Below are 16,525 nucleotides of genomic sequence, written 5' to 3' on the forward strand. Positions count from 1 at the left end.
CTATTTTACTTATGTAAATGAAAGATATTAAAAATTTTCTTTTGTTGTAAACAAATACCCTCCCAACAGGAAATTTGAGTTTTCAGGTAGCTTTGAATTAAATATAGAAACAAATGAAGGCACGATCACTATCTTCCTCTTCTGAGGGAGCACACACAGGTACTAGAAGGAACCTTCTGGGAAATCCTTCCGTTGCAACTTCTGCTCACCCTCCTTCCTTCCTGAGAATGCTTTCCCACAAATAATTTGCATTTCTTTTAAAAATAGGTTTCATTCACTCAGTCCCTTTAAAGTCCCTTTAACGGAGTTTAATAAAGGAGAGCTAAAATATGAAAATGGAAAACATAAAGCATATTAGTTTTACATTTTCATCTGGCCTTCTAAGGGTTTACTTTGCAAAGTCATAAAATTCATGAAACCATAGGCCAACTTTTGGGTCCATGTATGTATTTTTCTGATGGGGTTAGAATTTTGTCGTGTAATTCCAACTATGAGTAAATAAATTTATGAATTTTAGTGCATGGATGGCTTGTGGAAGAGAGAACAGAGAAACCACGAGCAGAATATTTATACATTTATTTATAATGAAATTATGGTCTAAATATTTACAACATATAGGAAACCAGAGGGTGTTTATACAAAGCCAGCCTGCAAAGTATTCAAATGTGCAAAAATGACAGTTCAGTATCTCAAACTACTCCTGGTTCAGCAGACTAGCTCCTTCACTTTCACACATCAATATATTTGATACAAAAAAGTTCTTTTGGCAAAACCGGTAATGCCAAGAAAAAGGAGGGGCAATCTCAGTCACTAAGTCCCCATCCTATAGCGAGCAGTCACATCTCTCTATTTTCGCTGCAACCAGTTCTGAGAGAGACAGACCGCTGTGTTTCATTTCTGTGATGAGTTCCGACCAGCTTCTGATCAAGTAGTTTTTTCTGACCCAGTTGAGCAATAAACACAGCCATGGCTACGACACAAGTGTGCCTGAAGGTGCCAGCTTTGGACCATTCCAATAAAAAGACAACCAGTTCTGAGAGACAGACGCTGTGTTTCATTTCTGTGATGAGTTCCGACCAGCTTCTGATCAAGTAGTTTTCTCTGACCCAGTTGAGCAATAAACACAGCGTTGGCTATGCCACAAGTGTGCCTGAAGGTGCCAGCTTTGGACCATTCCAATAAAAAGACACAATGAAAAACATAACTTTGTTTTCCTACCCAGGATCCAGCTATCTCTGACAGTTTGAAATTAGTAAAACAGCACTTTCCAAAACAGAAGGAATCCAAAAATGAAACGGGGCTAAGGAATTCAGAGACTTAGTACAGAAAGGAAAGAATGGCCTTAAAATCATTTCCCCACTAATAAATAGTAAGGCTTTGTGTGTAACCAGTTATTATCAAAATTGAACAAACAGTAGTAAAATACAAATAAAACTTTCTTTACGACGGAATAGGGGCTACGTGTTTGGAAAAGGCTGGACCAGGTCAATGTATACTGGAATGACCCTGTTGGGAAGCTTTGCCAAACAAGCACATATCACCAACCGTTAAAAAAAAAAAAAGCTTCTGAGACAAATCTGTGATCCTAAGTAAATTTGAACAGATGCTGTGCCACTGCAGAAAAAGGGCTGTTTTAAAAAGAATGCAACCCCTTTAAGAAAGGGGACACTGCGTCTCTAAGTTCCACGAACGTCCACGATGGTTCCCAGTGCAGGTCCCCGTCTTGGTAAATCAAATGCATGCATTATTGCTAAAGAAGAGTCACCACGGGTCAAAACTCTGTTCCACTGTTTCCTACGGGGCCATCCAGAATGGCATCTGTTGTTTAGCTCGTGGCTGCGACGAAGGGTACTGATACCCCAAACTCCAGCCCTGTGGAAAACTACTTGCATTTTTATGACCTCCATGTTCCTCCTCCTCGTCCGATGAGTCTGCAGCATAAGCCACCAAACCAAATCCCTTCTCTGTAGTTTTCATCTTCTTGACTGGATAATCTAGAATAGAGAAAAACAATCCCAACCCCATTCCCCACCAAGAAAAAAAAAAAGAAAAAAAAGACAATACCATAAATTCGTTAATAAAAAAAAGATGTTAATTGTAAGTGGTTAGTTGGACACCATTTTGAAGTCACAGGGTCAGTGGTCACCCAAAAACGTTGAAGATCACACGAAAAACAGCATCAGCACCAGCAAATGTGGGTCCACCAGAACCATGTAAGAAAACAGAGAAAGAAAAAAGAAACATAAAAAAAAAAAAAAAAAAAAGAAAGAAAAAGAAAAAAGGAAAGTTAGCAAGTGAGTCTCTGGAAGATGATATTTCACCTTTTAAAGAGTTAAAAGAAAAGAAGAAAAGAAAAAAATTTATTTTCTCCTATTCATTTTTATTATGACTACAGGTAAAGAACAGCAACCCAAGTGCCTTCACAGGATTCAGAGCTCTGGGGCACTAAGGAGCAGCTGTGTTTGTACCGCCACAGGCTGACCTATTCCCCCACTAACAGAGCTATGACGGGGGGACGTGGCTCAGCTCTCAATACAAAAAAATCTTCACTAAGTCTGTGTCAGATCACCTTCAGGTACTTAGACAACAAGGCAACACAATATTGAAATGACCTACCAATCGTTAGTATTTCGTAGGGTTTTAATGTCACTGATGCTATGTATAAAATACAAGTCGACTGACTCGTTTCTAGACACACGTCGGTTGAAAATAAAAGGCTGTATAACTATAATCTGCCCACATAAATAAAAAAAAGTATTCTCATTAGATCAAAGAGGTTGGACTGGACACCTAAACGAGTCACAGATGAATAAACATCAGGTGTGAAAACTAATGGCTGAAGACCAATCTTAGCCACTTCCTTATTCCCCCAGTTACACCTTACTCACCATGGTTGCCTGTTAAGGTCCCAGATCCATTTCTTTCATCAGACTCTGTTTTTATTCCAGTCACCGGAAAGGCTGGTGGAGGCATCAACTGCCTGTTAAAAGAAAAAATGAAACACTCTTCAATTTTAAATTCTCCAGTAGACAAGAAGTGGAATAACAATACTGTCCGCAGATAAATTTTCAAGTTCATTTTTACCATTAATTTCAACCCTTTCCACCTGACCCATCCTTTAAGCTATGTTCAAATTGTACGATTATCAGGCCTTGCCTACACAGCCAGACCATGCCAGAACCAGAATAACCATCTCAGGAAGTGAGCTCCCACTTACGAAGGCTCGTAATAATACAAGACAGGAGAAATCAGGCACTGGCTGGCAGGCTGGGCTCTCAGTCAAATACCTCCACCCGTGATATTCTATGCTTCTAAGTAGCAAAAATGGTTCGACCATGTAACACTTCTGTTACTGCCTACCCTTAATAAGCAAGCATTATTGACTTGTTACTGCCCGGATAAGCAAGCACAGAATGAGTCAAAGCTGAGCGCGCCTGCATCCAAGACTGTAAAAGTCACATCACTGTACTTTCCAGTACTGCGCTAATTACAGCAAGCAGGAACTTGTCTGATCCAAATGGTTGCATCTCAGCTTTGGAACACGGAAGCTCCTAGCAATCACCCTTCACACTGACGGTGCGCTCGAACGGCGCCCGGCCGTATTCCTGTCGTTACGTCCCACCTGACTTACCTGTCCCTCTCTCGCTCTTTGCCTGAGGAACTTGCCGGCTTCGATCCTGCACCTTCAATCTCATTCTGACTGGAGAAGCCTGTACCTAAATTAGTCATATGAATGGGTCCATGCTATGAGCAGAAAAATACAGTGGCATTAGCAAATCTACAGCTGCTGCATTGACTTTAGCTCCTTAATGTAACTGTCAAGCACCTCCCTTTCTGGTCAGCTGCAGTAATCTACACTGCACGGCTCTCTGGGGTCTGGAGCATAACTATAGGCGAAGAGACTGCACACACTCCTTTTCCCTGGAGGGATGGTCGGGGGCGCTGGGAGCCATCACGCTACGTCTGTCTGTTTTCAACTCTCATACGTCACTGCTTTGTATAAACCTAGTTACAAAAACACTTCCAAGTCTGTTTCTGGCAAAACGTAAAGGTGCTTCTCCTGATAAAACAAAATTGCACCAAAGCTACGTTATTTTAATACTTTAAAAAACTCTTTAGTGAATGACTGTGTTTATAATGATATATATGCACAGAATCACTACATTTTTGGGGAGGGGTAGGATTTGGGGGGGGAAAAAATCGCCTTTTTTTAGGGGGAAGGAATGGGAAGAACCGTACACCGAAAGCCAGGGTTTTACACACAAACCATGTATTGGTAGAATGATAGCTTTCAGTGAGATGTGCAGGGAGGTAAACCTATCAGAGGCTTGCAAGAGTCAGCTGCGCGGACCAGCAAGTACAGAATTCTACCGAGCGCCTCCCACAGGCCAGTCAGGAGACCTATCTGGGGGGAGAGCTTTATTCTCTAAGCACACTGACACCCAAAACAAGAGCCACCCAAGAGGCATCACTCTTGCTTTAAATTGATCCCCTAAGGATAAAAATCTGATCTAAAGAACTCCAGAAGGCAGACATGCTAGTACTGGGGGGATAGCGGATACAGAGATGAATTTCTCTTTCTTTCAAGGGAAAATATAGTAGGCTACAGCTTGGAAAGTAAGACAGGGGATTGTATTTAACCTGGTATCCCAGAAGTCCCGATTCCCGCTCGTCAGGTAGCTCCTCTGTGAAACGCCTCTTCTGTGCCTGGGGCTGAGTTGGGAGTGGGGGCGGGGGCGGGGGCTGGGGGCCCGCCGGCAAGGCCGTTTTGACGGGAGCAGCAGGAATAAAAGGTCCACTCAGCGGAGTCTGAGACCAAAACAAACCAAGGGGAAAACAAGTGTGAGAAAGCCCAGCGCGGGACGTCAACAATGATTACGATATGCTGTCATGACCAATACGTCACGACAAATCTTTCATTGTCTGGTTCTTAGCTTCCTTCATGCACAATTCAGTAACAGTACTATTATTATTACCTGGCCTGCCCACCTTCATAGTAGGGAAACATGAAATCGACCATCCCTACAGCGCTCCTTGTGCATCTGAGCTATTAGGAGCCAACACAACCATTAACAAACGGTAGTACCTGGAGCCACTTACTCAGTTCAGAAGTTACCAAGGACACGCTCTTATTAAAGCCCTTCAATCAATGCGACTAGCTCTTCTGGGTCATACATGCTGCTAACGCTTGTGGCAAAGGCAAGTCCTTGGACCACTTCCATGGTGAGTTGTTATGTCAAGAGCGAGAGCAACTTACTGTCTAACCTTCTAAGAAGTTGTTCCAAAAAGGAATGAGGGTCATCAAAAGCAAAGACAGTACACGTTAAACAAGCACTTCTAAAAGGAAAATATTATAACAAACAGCTAATATTTACTGACTGATCAGATCACCTTCCCTGATCCTTGCAATCCTCTGAGATATTAGTTACTATCATGCCCATTAAATAGAAGGAAAACTAACACCTGGAATGGTGACGGTACATCCCAGGTCACGCAGCTCACAATGGCGAAGCATGACGGATGCTGCCAGCCTATCTCTACAGCCAACCCTTAATCACTCTGCTCTACTGTTTTCTAATTACAAAGAATGAGGCTCAAAGCTGGAGAACCATGGCTCCGCCTCCCTATGAAAGGTAAAATGACGACCGGGGACCACCCACAGTGTTTAGTTCAGAACCCCTTCTTGTCTCGCTCTGTACAGCCCCGTTCAGCGCTCACAGCCCACAGGAAGGCGGCCGGGCCATGGTTCGAGGCTGCCGTTTGCTCTGGCATGGGTACACTATGAGAGACCCACGGAGAAGGGCCCGCCATAAATCCATTACCATGCCATCTCATGGGTCTCTCCCCGGCCTGAGGAGGATGGTACACAACCTGCCTAGAGGAGCAGCTGCCTACTCTTTCCCTAAAATTCTGGTTTCTTATGGTTTGAGAAATATGTATCCGCATTTAGAATGCTTAAGTTTGGCAAGTTCACGTATCTCTTGGCCTAGGAACACCTGTATGTGGTACAATATCTCTTCCTCTGAGTAGTAATTCCGTGCCAATCACTAAGGGGAGGACAGGAACGCCGGGCCCAGGCAAACGAGGGCGCACGCTATGACACACCACCATCCTGACCTGCCACCTATTTCTGTCGGCCAAGTGTGATGTGCACACGGCCATGCTCTTTCGTCTGGTACTGTCTGCAGCCGCTTCTGGGCCACAGCAGCCGAGTGGCAGGAGTTATGACAGCGACTGAGCGGCCCACAAAGACAAAAAGTGTACCGTCGGGCCGTTCATAGAATGCCTGCACTACTGTACGGGCCAAGACTCGGGAAAGTAACTGTTAATTTTGGGATGAATACACATTACTGCCAAGTACTCAGAAGCCTGGTGCTGGGAACACGGCGAGGACGAGAGGCAAACGGCACCTCACGTCACGCACGAGTCCCAGTCTCACCACCGCTCTCCTGCCCCTAGCCTGGCCCGGTTTCTCCTGCCCGGTGGCACCACGTTTCATACCCTTGCATCCTACCTGTGCAGTGCTAGCTGGAGGCTGCACTTGTGCTATCGGGTATTGTGTTGGCACAGGTGGGACTCCAGTAGGTAATGCTGGCAAGACTCCAGGTGCCAATGAAACAGCTGGTGGCACCATGCCAGGTGCTCCGTAGGGAGGCTGAACCGGCTGCTGAGGAGGGGGAATAACAGGGTAACCAGACTGATAGCCATTGGATGGATAATATGGTGGCTGAGGAGGGACATTACTTATAGCAGAGGGTTGTGTATAGCCTGAGGGGGAAGAAAAAAAGTGTTTAATCAGCTGCAGCAGAAGGAGACATTTTAGCCGAATATTAAACTTAATCTCTAGGGAAGAAAAACACTGAGGCTCAAATGGCTTTCCACATCACCCTAAGGTGAAGGGAACGTCATTGGTGCCCAGGCAGTTAGTTTAGCCTCAGGTATCATTATTTTATTCGTAAGTATCGCTAGCAAAATATTTTTTGGTGAAACACTTCAAGACACACACACCTGGTAAAGGCACAGCAGTATTAATCTGATTCACAAATCTAGAGTATTCGGCATGAACCTGAAAGAGAAGCAAAAACAAATGAATGCGGGGCAGTCCTATTACTGAGTATGTCTAAGGGACCTGACATACAGTTCTAGGACCAAGCAGTCAGGAATTCAAATATCCCCACTGGTGTTTCAGTCAAATTTAGACTTGCTTGTTCTCTCATGTGCTGAGTGACCTGTGCCCGAGGAGCTCATGGTTTAATAAAAGTCCAGCACTTTCCCACTCGTTCCTCATTGTAAGCAGCTTAGTAACTCAGTAACGTCAAGCAGCATCAAAGACAAAGACAGGGAGCACTCAGGGAAGGGATCTGGGACGAGGGCAGCTAAATCGGGTTCCGTCACCAAAGCAAGGAAACAGCACATCGCCAAAGGGCATCCTTCAATCGGAACGAACACAGGGTCGAACCCCCAAACCCGATCTCCTTTAGGTGCTGGCCAGACAGCCCTAGTTTAACTTTTACTTGTTTGTTTTTAAAATAAGCAGGCAACGATCCCAAAGACATTGCGAACTGCTTTTGAACCGGTATAGCTCTATAGCTACTGTGGCTAACGCTGGTATTGAACAGCATCTGGCGTACTTATCCCAAGTGACCCGAGCAGGGATAAGGTGTGGTTTCAATAACCGACCACACTGAGACTCTGAGACACTAACGTACTACCAGTTTCAAAATTCCACACTGAAATAGTTCCCGAAGAAGAAATGCAGACCATCGGTGCCCCTGGCTAGGGAACTCTGACTTCCTTACAGAGAACAGTAGTTGCCAGAATGGTAGGGTGGTTTGAATAGTGTTCCCCAAATTCATGTCTGCCTAGACCTCAGATTATGACCTTATTAGGTCGTTCAGATAAGGCCGTACTGGACGAGAAGAGCCCTGAATCCAATGGCTGCTGGCCTTAGAAGAGACAGATACAGGGGAAGGCCGGGTGACGACGGAGGCAGAGCCTGGAGTCGCACCGACATGAGACAGCTTGCCAAGGAACACAGGCAAACACATGAAGCTGGGGGGGTGGGGGCGGGCTGGCACAGATTCGCCCGCACGGCCCTGGAAGGAACCAACCCTGCCCACACCTTGATTTTGGACTTCTGGCTTCCTGAGGTATGAGGGGAATACATTCTATTGTGTTAAGTCACCCAGTTTGTGGTAGTTTTGCGTGGCAGCCTAGGAAACTAACACAGGTAGGAAACACAGCTAAGACACAGTCCACAAAGGCAGGAGCTGTGCCAAATGAGCACCAGACAAGTGTTACTTACTGTTTGCAAGAGATTCTCACAGAGCTTCTTGGCAGCTGCCAGGCCTTCTGGTTTGGGGTGACTGCAAAGTAAGAACCAAGATTCAAAGGGGGAAAAATACAGGATACAGGATTCTTTCACTTTGTGTGCTGCTTTATGAATTTAATATATTCAATGTAGCACAAATCTAAGCTTCTGAAAACCACAAAAAAGGATCACAAAATAGTGTCACGAGCCCTTTAGGATGTAACTTAGATTGTGGCCACCAATATTTTATTGGTCTTTCTCTGAGTGATGGTACTTCTTGATATAAAGATACGTTAAGATACTGTCATAGATTTAAATGTAAGTCATCAGAGGCTCATCCCAGCTCCCTTCAGGACAACTGGACTTGAATAAAACCCAAGGACTTGAACACCAAAAAGTTCATCTTTTTAACCTAATTCAGGAAGCTTTTCAACTAATCGTGAAATGATTCCTCTCAGTGTTTACCTAAGTCCCTCACGTTACTTATGAAGCCCAATTTTCTTCTTCCCAATCATTCCTGTCTATACTGATAACCGACAAGGACCCTGCCCAGCGTACCTGATGTAAATATACATAGGTTCAAAAGCTTCACGGCCGGATGCCGGCTCAATGCAGCCCGAACCCTTGCCTCGCAGGAAGACTTTGGCACCCGTTTCAATCTGAATGTGCTGCAAGTAGGAGCAGCCTGGACCTTCCACCTTCTCCTTGACATTAAAAGTGGGCACGGCATGTTCTAGACCCACGAATAATTTATCTTGAACATAATGCATCTATAAAGAGCAGAGTACCCAGGTTAAACAGAGAACACATAATTAAATCCGAACCTTAAAAAATTATTATGCAAAATACTTTAACCCTCCAGATACATCACTTCCAGAATAAGGACCCCTATCATTTCTACCAAGAGCCCACAAAAATAATTTAAATAAGAACTACACAGTCCGTATCCCTACCTATGACACTAACACCTCACTCGGTTCAGCAAAATCTACTTAAGAACCGAAAACCCCAAGTCCAACCCTGAGTAGGCATGGCCACACCGCCTCGGCGGAAGGCCCCATCAATTAAGAAATCAGGGTAGACAGCCTGCGGCAAAGCGAGCAGAGTGTTGGGTAGTACAGTCAGCCCTCTGAGCTCTCCAGGGAGGGCTGCTCTCTGCAACCCGTTTTTCTAGGAGGATGGTATCGGCAGAGTCTTACTTCATCAGACTCAGCCTTCTTAGTCCTCCAGGCGCCACCAAGTTTACAAACAGAAATTCAAACCACTGACTTGAAATATACCATATGCACACTCTCTGTTTGATCTGTCAAGTCCCTTTCTGGAATATTTCAGTAGCAAGAGATGTGTGCTCAGGTGTTCGTTACATCTTGGAAACCTCAGTGGTCCATTAATAGCACGTCAATAATAGGTGTTGTTCAGATTTTCTTTCTTCACGCTTTCTGTATTAATTGGCACGTGTCATTTCTATAGAAATGACAAAGCTGTTAATGATCCCTCCACAAAACATACCCCTGACTGGAAGGGCGGCTTCTGGCTAACAGCTGGAGACAGCTGCACGACGGGTGCTGGCTGGTGATACACAGTGACGGTCGCACCATTGAAAGTCGGGCTCGTCCCTGTGGCAGCTTTCACCACCCCATTGGTGATGATTTCTTTGATTCGGTTTACAGCTCCTAGGGAAAAACACAGAGCGTAAGATACTACACCAGAGCACTGAAAGAGCTGACTAGTACCCAATGAGAAACACAGGCCAACACTCAATTACTTGAGCATTAATCCACTTTATAGGTGACTCAAGTATTTGGCTCCCAACCTCTCCACACCCCCGTGCACACTCATGAGTAGTTCATAAACACCCCCCAGGGACCGTCTACCAGCCTATTACACACAGCCCTGTACTCTGCCCTTCACAAAAAGCGATGTGAGCCAAAAGTATTACTTACTGTCCACTAATTCCCGTGTCTGGCCCTGAACATGAAGATATAATGGACGATCCCTATAAAGAGAAATAGAAGATGACGGATAGTCCCAATCTGGTTACAAGAGGCGCCAAATGGGTCACCACAACTAACTTGTAATGTGCCCTGCTTCCAAGTCATTGAAAGGGACTGGTGCTAATGTCTGAGAACATGGCTTATCAGCGGGGGGACGAATCAACTTTTCTGGTTGCTTCAAGTTAACTGGCTCACACAGGGATCAGATCTGTTCTTAGGGGCTCAGAAGGACTGGCATCCAGTGACGCCCCATAGGCCAGTGTTTGAGAACAAGGCCTTTTCCTGCTGCCTCCCAGGTTATGGACAAATGAGCTCCGGGCTGCCCCAGTTAATGGGGAGGGAGTGACGGCACACACACATTTCTCCACAGGCCCACACCCACCGAGGAGACGCCTTAGTTTAGAAATGTAACAGCAGCTTAGAGCCAGGTTTGAATTACAATGTAAGAAGTGATCTGTGGCCATACAATTAATAAAAGCTGTAAATAAAAGACAACTGTTTAAAAACAAAAGAGTTTGAAACAGTAACCAGCACGTATACATTTTCAGTTTCAGGAGGAAATTTTGCCTCCTAATTACATTTAGTGTAAGCCAAGGTTTAAAATGTTGTCTTGTTGAGTACCTGCCCTCAAAAGTTGAATAATGGAGGGGATGAAACTAAACCGAGATGAAATATTTACATGGATAACCTACAACCTATAATCAGAGAGACCTTAGGGGTCTGACAAAAGAACTTTTTTTTTTTTTTAAGGGAAATTATGACAAAACATGACCTCCTCTATCGGGGGAAGTATTTATTTCCATAGGAAAAAAGTTTAGAAGTCTATACATCAAAGGTTAATCGTCTCCTTTGATACTTCTGCATAATTTGTTTCCATCAATAGAAACATTAACTGTGAAATAAAAAACCAAAGAGCAACAGGGAAGAAAATAACGCTTCTCCCACCTGTTGGAGATGTCCCAAATTCTGCAATAAAGCATACGCACACATACACACACACACTCACACACACACACACACCTGTAACCAAACAGCTGCCGTATAAGCTGCTAATCAAACATTTACACACACTTCTGAAGAATGAAAACTATGAAGCCAACGCGAGCCGTGTGTCCAGCCCTCCCCAAAGCACAGGAGAAGCACACACACCCTGGTCCCACTTTGGTCTTTTCCTCCGTGGTCATGAACCTCCCTCGGGTTGACACTGCAGCCCCACTGAGTCGGCTGATCTAAAAAGGAAACGTTCCATTAAAAAGAGAATGTGGCAACTGACCGATTTCAATGACAGGTAGCAGGACAGAGTATCCCCACCCATTCACTCCCACCAAGGCAGGAATGAGTCCTCACCACTACCCGAAACTCCCGTTCCCCTGTTCCCTACTCAGCCACCCCAGGGAATTAACCCATTTCTTCACCTTCACTAAGAAGTCTCTGCAGTTAAAATTAAACCCCGCCTTGACTTTGGAGACTCTGACCCAAGTCAACTAACAAGTGCCTGCCTCCTGTCTGTCTGTATTTGGAAGTCTTGTTTTCCTGAAACGACAGCCCCCCACCCCAACTTCCCCAGGGGCCCAACAGCTCCACACCTCGTCTTGAGTCTGTCCTCGAGTCAGCAAGTTCCTGCATGTGAGAGGCACGTCATTGATCTCCACTTCTGCCACCACCAGATCATCTTTGCTTTTACTGCTAGTGAGGCCTTTGCCAGGGGCCTGAAGCTACCAAGAGGGAAATCAGGTTAAAAAGTGGATAGGATGAAACAGGACCTTCCCATTGCCCCGTGTCCAGCCACCCCTTCCCAAGACCCGCCACCTCCTTACCTTTCCCTTTACCAGCCTGCAAACACCCTTGGAAACACTCCTTGGGCATTCTTCATAAATAAACTAATAAGCAAACAAAACCTCACTAAAATGACGCCAAGGTCAGTCAATTTACTTGAAGGTCGTCAGACTTCGCTACAACCTTGGTCATGGGTGCATTTTTATGACCACACCATTACAGAAGTCTGTAGACTAGAAACTGCAAACTCCAAAAGGAAAGTTGCTTTACAGTTTGACTGGCTGGCTGTGCGGGCAGTAAATACACGGTCGAGTCCAAAGCACAACTCACGTCACGTGTGTGCCAACTCTATAGTCACAACATATCAAATTCAACTAATACCATCCTTGCAATATCTCAAAAACCTTTCAATGGTATCTAATTAACATTCCACCCCATTACACATCTTATCTCACTGAAGCCTTCTGGCCACCTTTAAAGATTATCAGTGTTGTCCAACAGAACCTTCTGTGGTGACGTTAAGTGTTCTCTGGCAGTCCAGTATGGGTGCCACTGGACTGTCACAGTCACATGTCCATTGAGCACTTGAAATGTGGCTAATGTGACCAAAAAGCTACATGTTTCATTTTATTTTTAATTCAAATTTTGATTTACACAGCCACATGTGGCTAGTAACTACTGGACTGGACCGCACAGGTGTATTACCAATCCCATTCCAGATGAGGAAACCGAGGCACATCTGTCAGAGCTACCCAGCCAGGAACAGGAGACTATGGGTTTCAAACCTAGGTGTTCTGATTCTAAATCCAGTACTTATGTGCCACGCTGCCTCCTGCTGAATTCATTTACCATTTCAAAGATTACTTTTTAGAGAAAAATGAGTCTAAACGATTAAAATCAGTATTAAGAATTTTAATATTCAAGGAGCAGTCCATCTTCGTCAGTGTCCTTTTATTTCCTTGTAGAGCTTAGAAATGGAAAGTTGACTCACAGTGTTTGCAAACCATAAAAATACAATGAGTAATCAACTCCCAATTCACTAAACATTTGCACCGATTCTGCACAATTTGAATATTTCAGCATCCAGACAGGTTATGGCCTACTGATTAAACATCCGGCTGTTACCTACTGATAAACTGGAAAGCTAACAGAGCATTTCACTTTCCATTTTCCCCCAGCGTTACTTAGGCATAATCAAAAAATGAAAATTGAATATTTAAGATGTCCAACTTGATGTTTGGCTATACATATACATCAAAATAATCACCAAACATGCTAATAAACATATCCATCACCTCACATGAATTGCATTTTCAAATACAGAACTCTTCACAGGTACCAAGGAAGGCAAATTTTAAGCCAAAAGAGTATTGTTTTCAAATTATAAATACAATGGGATGGGCTGCTTTGGAAGACACCGAATTCTACAACTCTATGGAGGCTTCCCAGCAAAAACTAATACCACTTAGAGGCCTTGAACAAGTCACTTTCCATTCATGAGCCTGATTCTTCTTTGTAAACTGGTGACAATCATCCATTCCATAGAATTGTTGCAGGGATTTTTTAAAGTGCAAAGTATGCATTCTAGTAACAGAGAGCCACTATACTCATTGTCCTGTAGGAAGATTCCTGCATTCGATGGCAAAGTACATTAAAGGCTTCAAAGTTCAGATCCATCCTGGTTGTAAGATTCTAATTAGATCAGTTTTATAAAACGACCAAATAATTTCCTCAATTGTGCGAAAACAACAAAACCACCCATATACGAATGAGTCATTTATTTCATGTTTAATGGCAGCTCAGTTACGCAGTCATTATTACAACGTGGGGTCTACAGATAGATTCTTATTAGAGACATTTTAAACCTCACTTGCTTTACCTGAACCTCTCTTTCGACTTTAGGGAAAACGCACATGTATCAGAAAAAATATTACATCACGGCTTTACACAATCATGTAGGTAGAAGGGAAGCTGAACTAAGCAAACGTAGAGAAAACAAGCTATTGGGTCCCCAAGTGCAAGCAGCCCGGTCACAACCGCCTCGCAAACACAAACGACAACATATCATCTGACACATTCCAAACCTAAGTGATCTTGCAAGGCCTGTAGCCGTTTTCTCCATTAACACAAACGCCTGGGAGATGACAGGGTTACGAAACGAACCTCACTAAAATCGCAATTAGCAGAGTCCCTTCAACTTCGCGTACCTTCTCGGCAGCGTTCGGCGCTGGTTTCAGCTTCCCTTTGGCCATGAGCATGGCATTGATCTTGGCGGCGACAGCAGCAGCGGCATCCAAGGCTCCCGACGGCGCAGCTGTGGCGCCCCCAGGGCTTCCCCCACTGCTGGGAACCTCCCCACCCGGGGCCGCCGGCGGCAGGAAGAGCAGGGGGGCCGGCGCTGGTTGGTCCCATTTGCTGCGACGCCTGCAGTGAAGACAAGGAAAATAATAGGCCTCAGAGCCTTTATGTATATTCTTCCTCTCATCCAAGCCTCAGCGCCCCGTCTTCCGTCTGTCACGCTCCCTTCACACCTTCGCCTCTCCCACTGGGGCTTAAAATTACCATCTTAAACAGACAATTCCTGCAACGTTGCTCCAAATCCTCACGGCTCTCAACGCTTATTCAGAATCCACTTCCTTTCTATTCCGTCTGCCCTCCTCCCGCGTGCCCTCGTGTTCGCCGTCCCCGGGGCTCGTCCTCCCGAAAGCCCCGCTTTCCTCCTCCCGCCGATCCCCGCCGGCCTCTCTCGGGGGCCCCAGGCCTGCTCGCCGTCCTCCCCAGCAGCCCGGCCTCCCCCATGCACACCGCCCACTTCAGCGCCCTCCGCCCACACGCAGCTCCCACGGCCCCTCCGCCCGTCCTGCGCCCCACGCTCGCCGCGACGCCCTCGCCCGCAGAGCTTTACCCGCCGGCTCCGGGATGCGTCGCGCTCCCCGCGGACATGGCGACCGGCTCTGCTCAACCACCCGCCAACTACCCCACTACCACCTTCCCGTCACTTCCGCCCCCAACGCCCTCACGCACAGCCTCTTCCGGTCGTGAGGCAAAGCAATTCCGGTCAAAACGTCGATTCCGATTGGCCTCTCGTTGATTTCGAGGCGTCCGGCGCTGCCGGAGACAGGGAGGTGTGACCTTCCTGCTCGCGCCTTGCCCCTGACAAAGATGGCTACCCTAGCCCTCCTGTGAAGGCGGAACTGGGGCGGGCGGGGGGGACTCCATCTTTGTTGTGGGCACGTTGGTAACCGACAAGACAACACGCATGAGTCAGGGAATTAACCAGGTTTCTCCCCTCGCTCAGCTTTATTCGCGTGGAATCCCAACCTCTGGCCGGGGAGAGAGGTTTCTCGCGACTTTTGCCCACTTCCCGTTTCAGTTACCTATTTAGGGGAAGAAAAATGATTCGTCCCAAAGGTCATCTGAAGAATTTCTGTGTTGTGTTTTTTTTTTTTCCTCTTTCTGTGCGCCAGTTTTAAGAGGAGGCCACCTATAAAGACGTCAAGATGAATAAGTCACGGGTCCTGCGTTTCTAGGAGTCGTAATGTGGCGGGGTAGACACGCAGGCAAATACCTGTAGTAATAAGGTTGTATAATAAGCCACGGTGAAGAAGACAAAATGCTCAGCCTGGTGGGGCTTAGACGCAGGTGTTTGAAAGACACGGAAGCTGAACGTCTGGGTGAGGAGGGCGGGAGAGGTGATCAGCACAGGTTATACACACCCTGTTCCGGGGTCAGGTACTTAGCGTTCACCTGGCTGCACTGTGGGGGCCAGGTCACGAAACGCCCTGAATGCCAGCTGAGACATTCGAGTTGATTGTGGAAGCCAAGAGATTTCCAACATTTGGGGTTTCCTGGAGCTGCAAGGAGTCTCTAGCTCAGCTCGAATAAGTGAAATACAATGCTGTGTTTTCAAGTAAGTCTACATTCTGATAGGATTCATCGAATTCAAGTTCATTTAAAAGTCAAATTGATAGTGTGTTCCCTTTAGGATTTAGCAAGTGTCCCCTCCATACAAACAACACCTTTATGATACATGAAATTTTATATATGTATATAATATATATGTATACACACACACTCGTGTGATATATATAACTTTTCTGCATTGTTTTCTGTTGCACTGGTCTATTGCTTTGTTCTATGCATATTTTAATGCCTGTTAGGCAAGCCGATTCTCTTTCTTCTACATTTCCTACATACAGGTGTATTTTTCCAAGTGAATTTTATTTATTTAATTTTTAAATGAATATATAAATTCCAGGTGTACATTATAATTCGATATCTGTGTACTCTATTATAGTGTGCTCACCACCAAAAGTCTAGTTTCCTTCCTTTACCATATATTTGACCCCTTTATCCAATTCGCCCTGCTCTTACCCCCCCAAATGAATTTTAGATTAAACAATGTTGTTTTCCCTTTGCCTTGTTTCCCCAAAACACAGTGCAA

The 16,525-nt window shown here is 45.3% G+C and overlaps 1 protein-coding gene and 2 non-coding genes across 5 annotated transcripts; all 3 read right to left on the bottom strand.

The window, feature by feature from the left end:
• Positions 1-561: 561 nt before the first annotated feature.
• KHDC4 (KH domain containing 4, pre-mRNA splicing factor) lies at positions 562-15,109 on the bottom strand. Of its 3 annotated transcripts, none has more exons than XR_012491749.2 (14): positions 14,987-15,109; positions 14,289-14,505; positions 11,892-12,020; positions 11,455-11,534; positions 10,255-10,307; positions 9,821-9,984; positions 8,870-9,081; positions 8,306-8,366; positions 7,009-7,066; positions 6,515-6,768; positions 4,642-4,809; positions 3,632-3,716; positions 2,889-2,980; positions 562-1,994 (listed from the first exon to the last, which is right to left on the bottom strand). XR_012491749.2 is itself a non-coding variant. In XM_019711158.3 (14 exons), the coding sequence occupies exons 1-14, from the start codon at positions 15,022-15,024 to the stop codon at positions 1,795-1,797; spliced, it is 1,839 nt and encodes a 612-aa protein (XP_019566717.3). In that variant the 5' UTR covers positions 15,025-15,109; the 3' UTR covers positions 562-1,794. The 3 variants fall into 3 exon arrangements, 2 of the variants coding, with proteins under 2 accessions (XP_019566717.3, XP_088655775.1); XM_019711158.3 differs by having other exon boundaries at positions 3,632-3,744; XM_088799649.1 differs by having other exon boundaries at positions 1,852-2,980.
• LOC141568723 (small nucleolar RNA SNORA42/SNORA80 family) lies at positions 5,692-5,827 on the bottom strand. The gene has a single exon (XR_012491943.1). It is a non-coding gene; the product is annotated as a small nucleolar RNA SNORA42/SNORA80 family (small nucleolar RNA).
• LOC141568725 (small Cajal body-specific RNA 4) lies at positions 9,415-9,542 on the bottom strand. Its single transcript, XR_012491945.2, has one exon.
• Positions 15,110-16,525: the final 1,416 nt, after the last annotated feature.

This window comes from Rhinolophus sinicus, chromosome 7, assembly GCF_057876585.1.
Source record: "Rhinolophus sinicus isolate RSI-liver-muscle chromosome 7, RSI-T2T, whole genome shotgun sequence".
Lineage (NCBI taxonomy): Eukaryota > Metazoa > Chordata > Mammalia > Chiroptera > Rhinolophidae > Rhinolophus > Rhinolophus sinicus.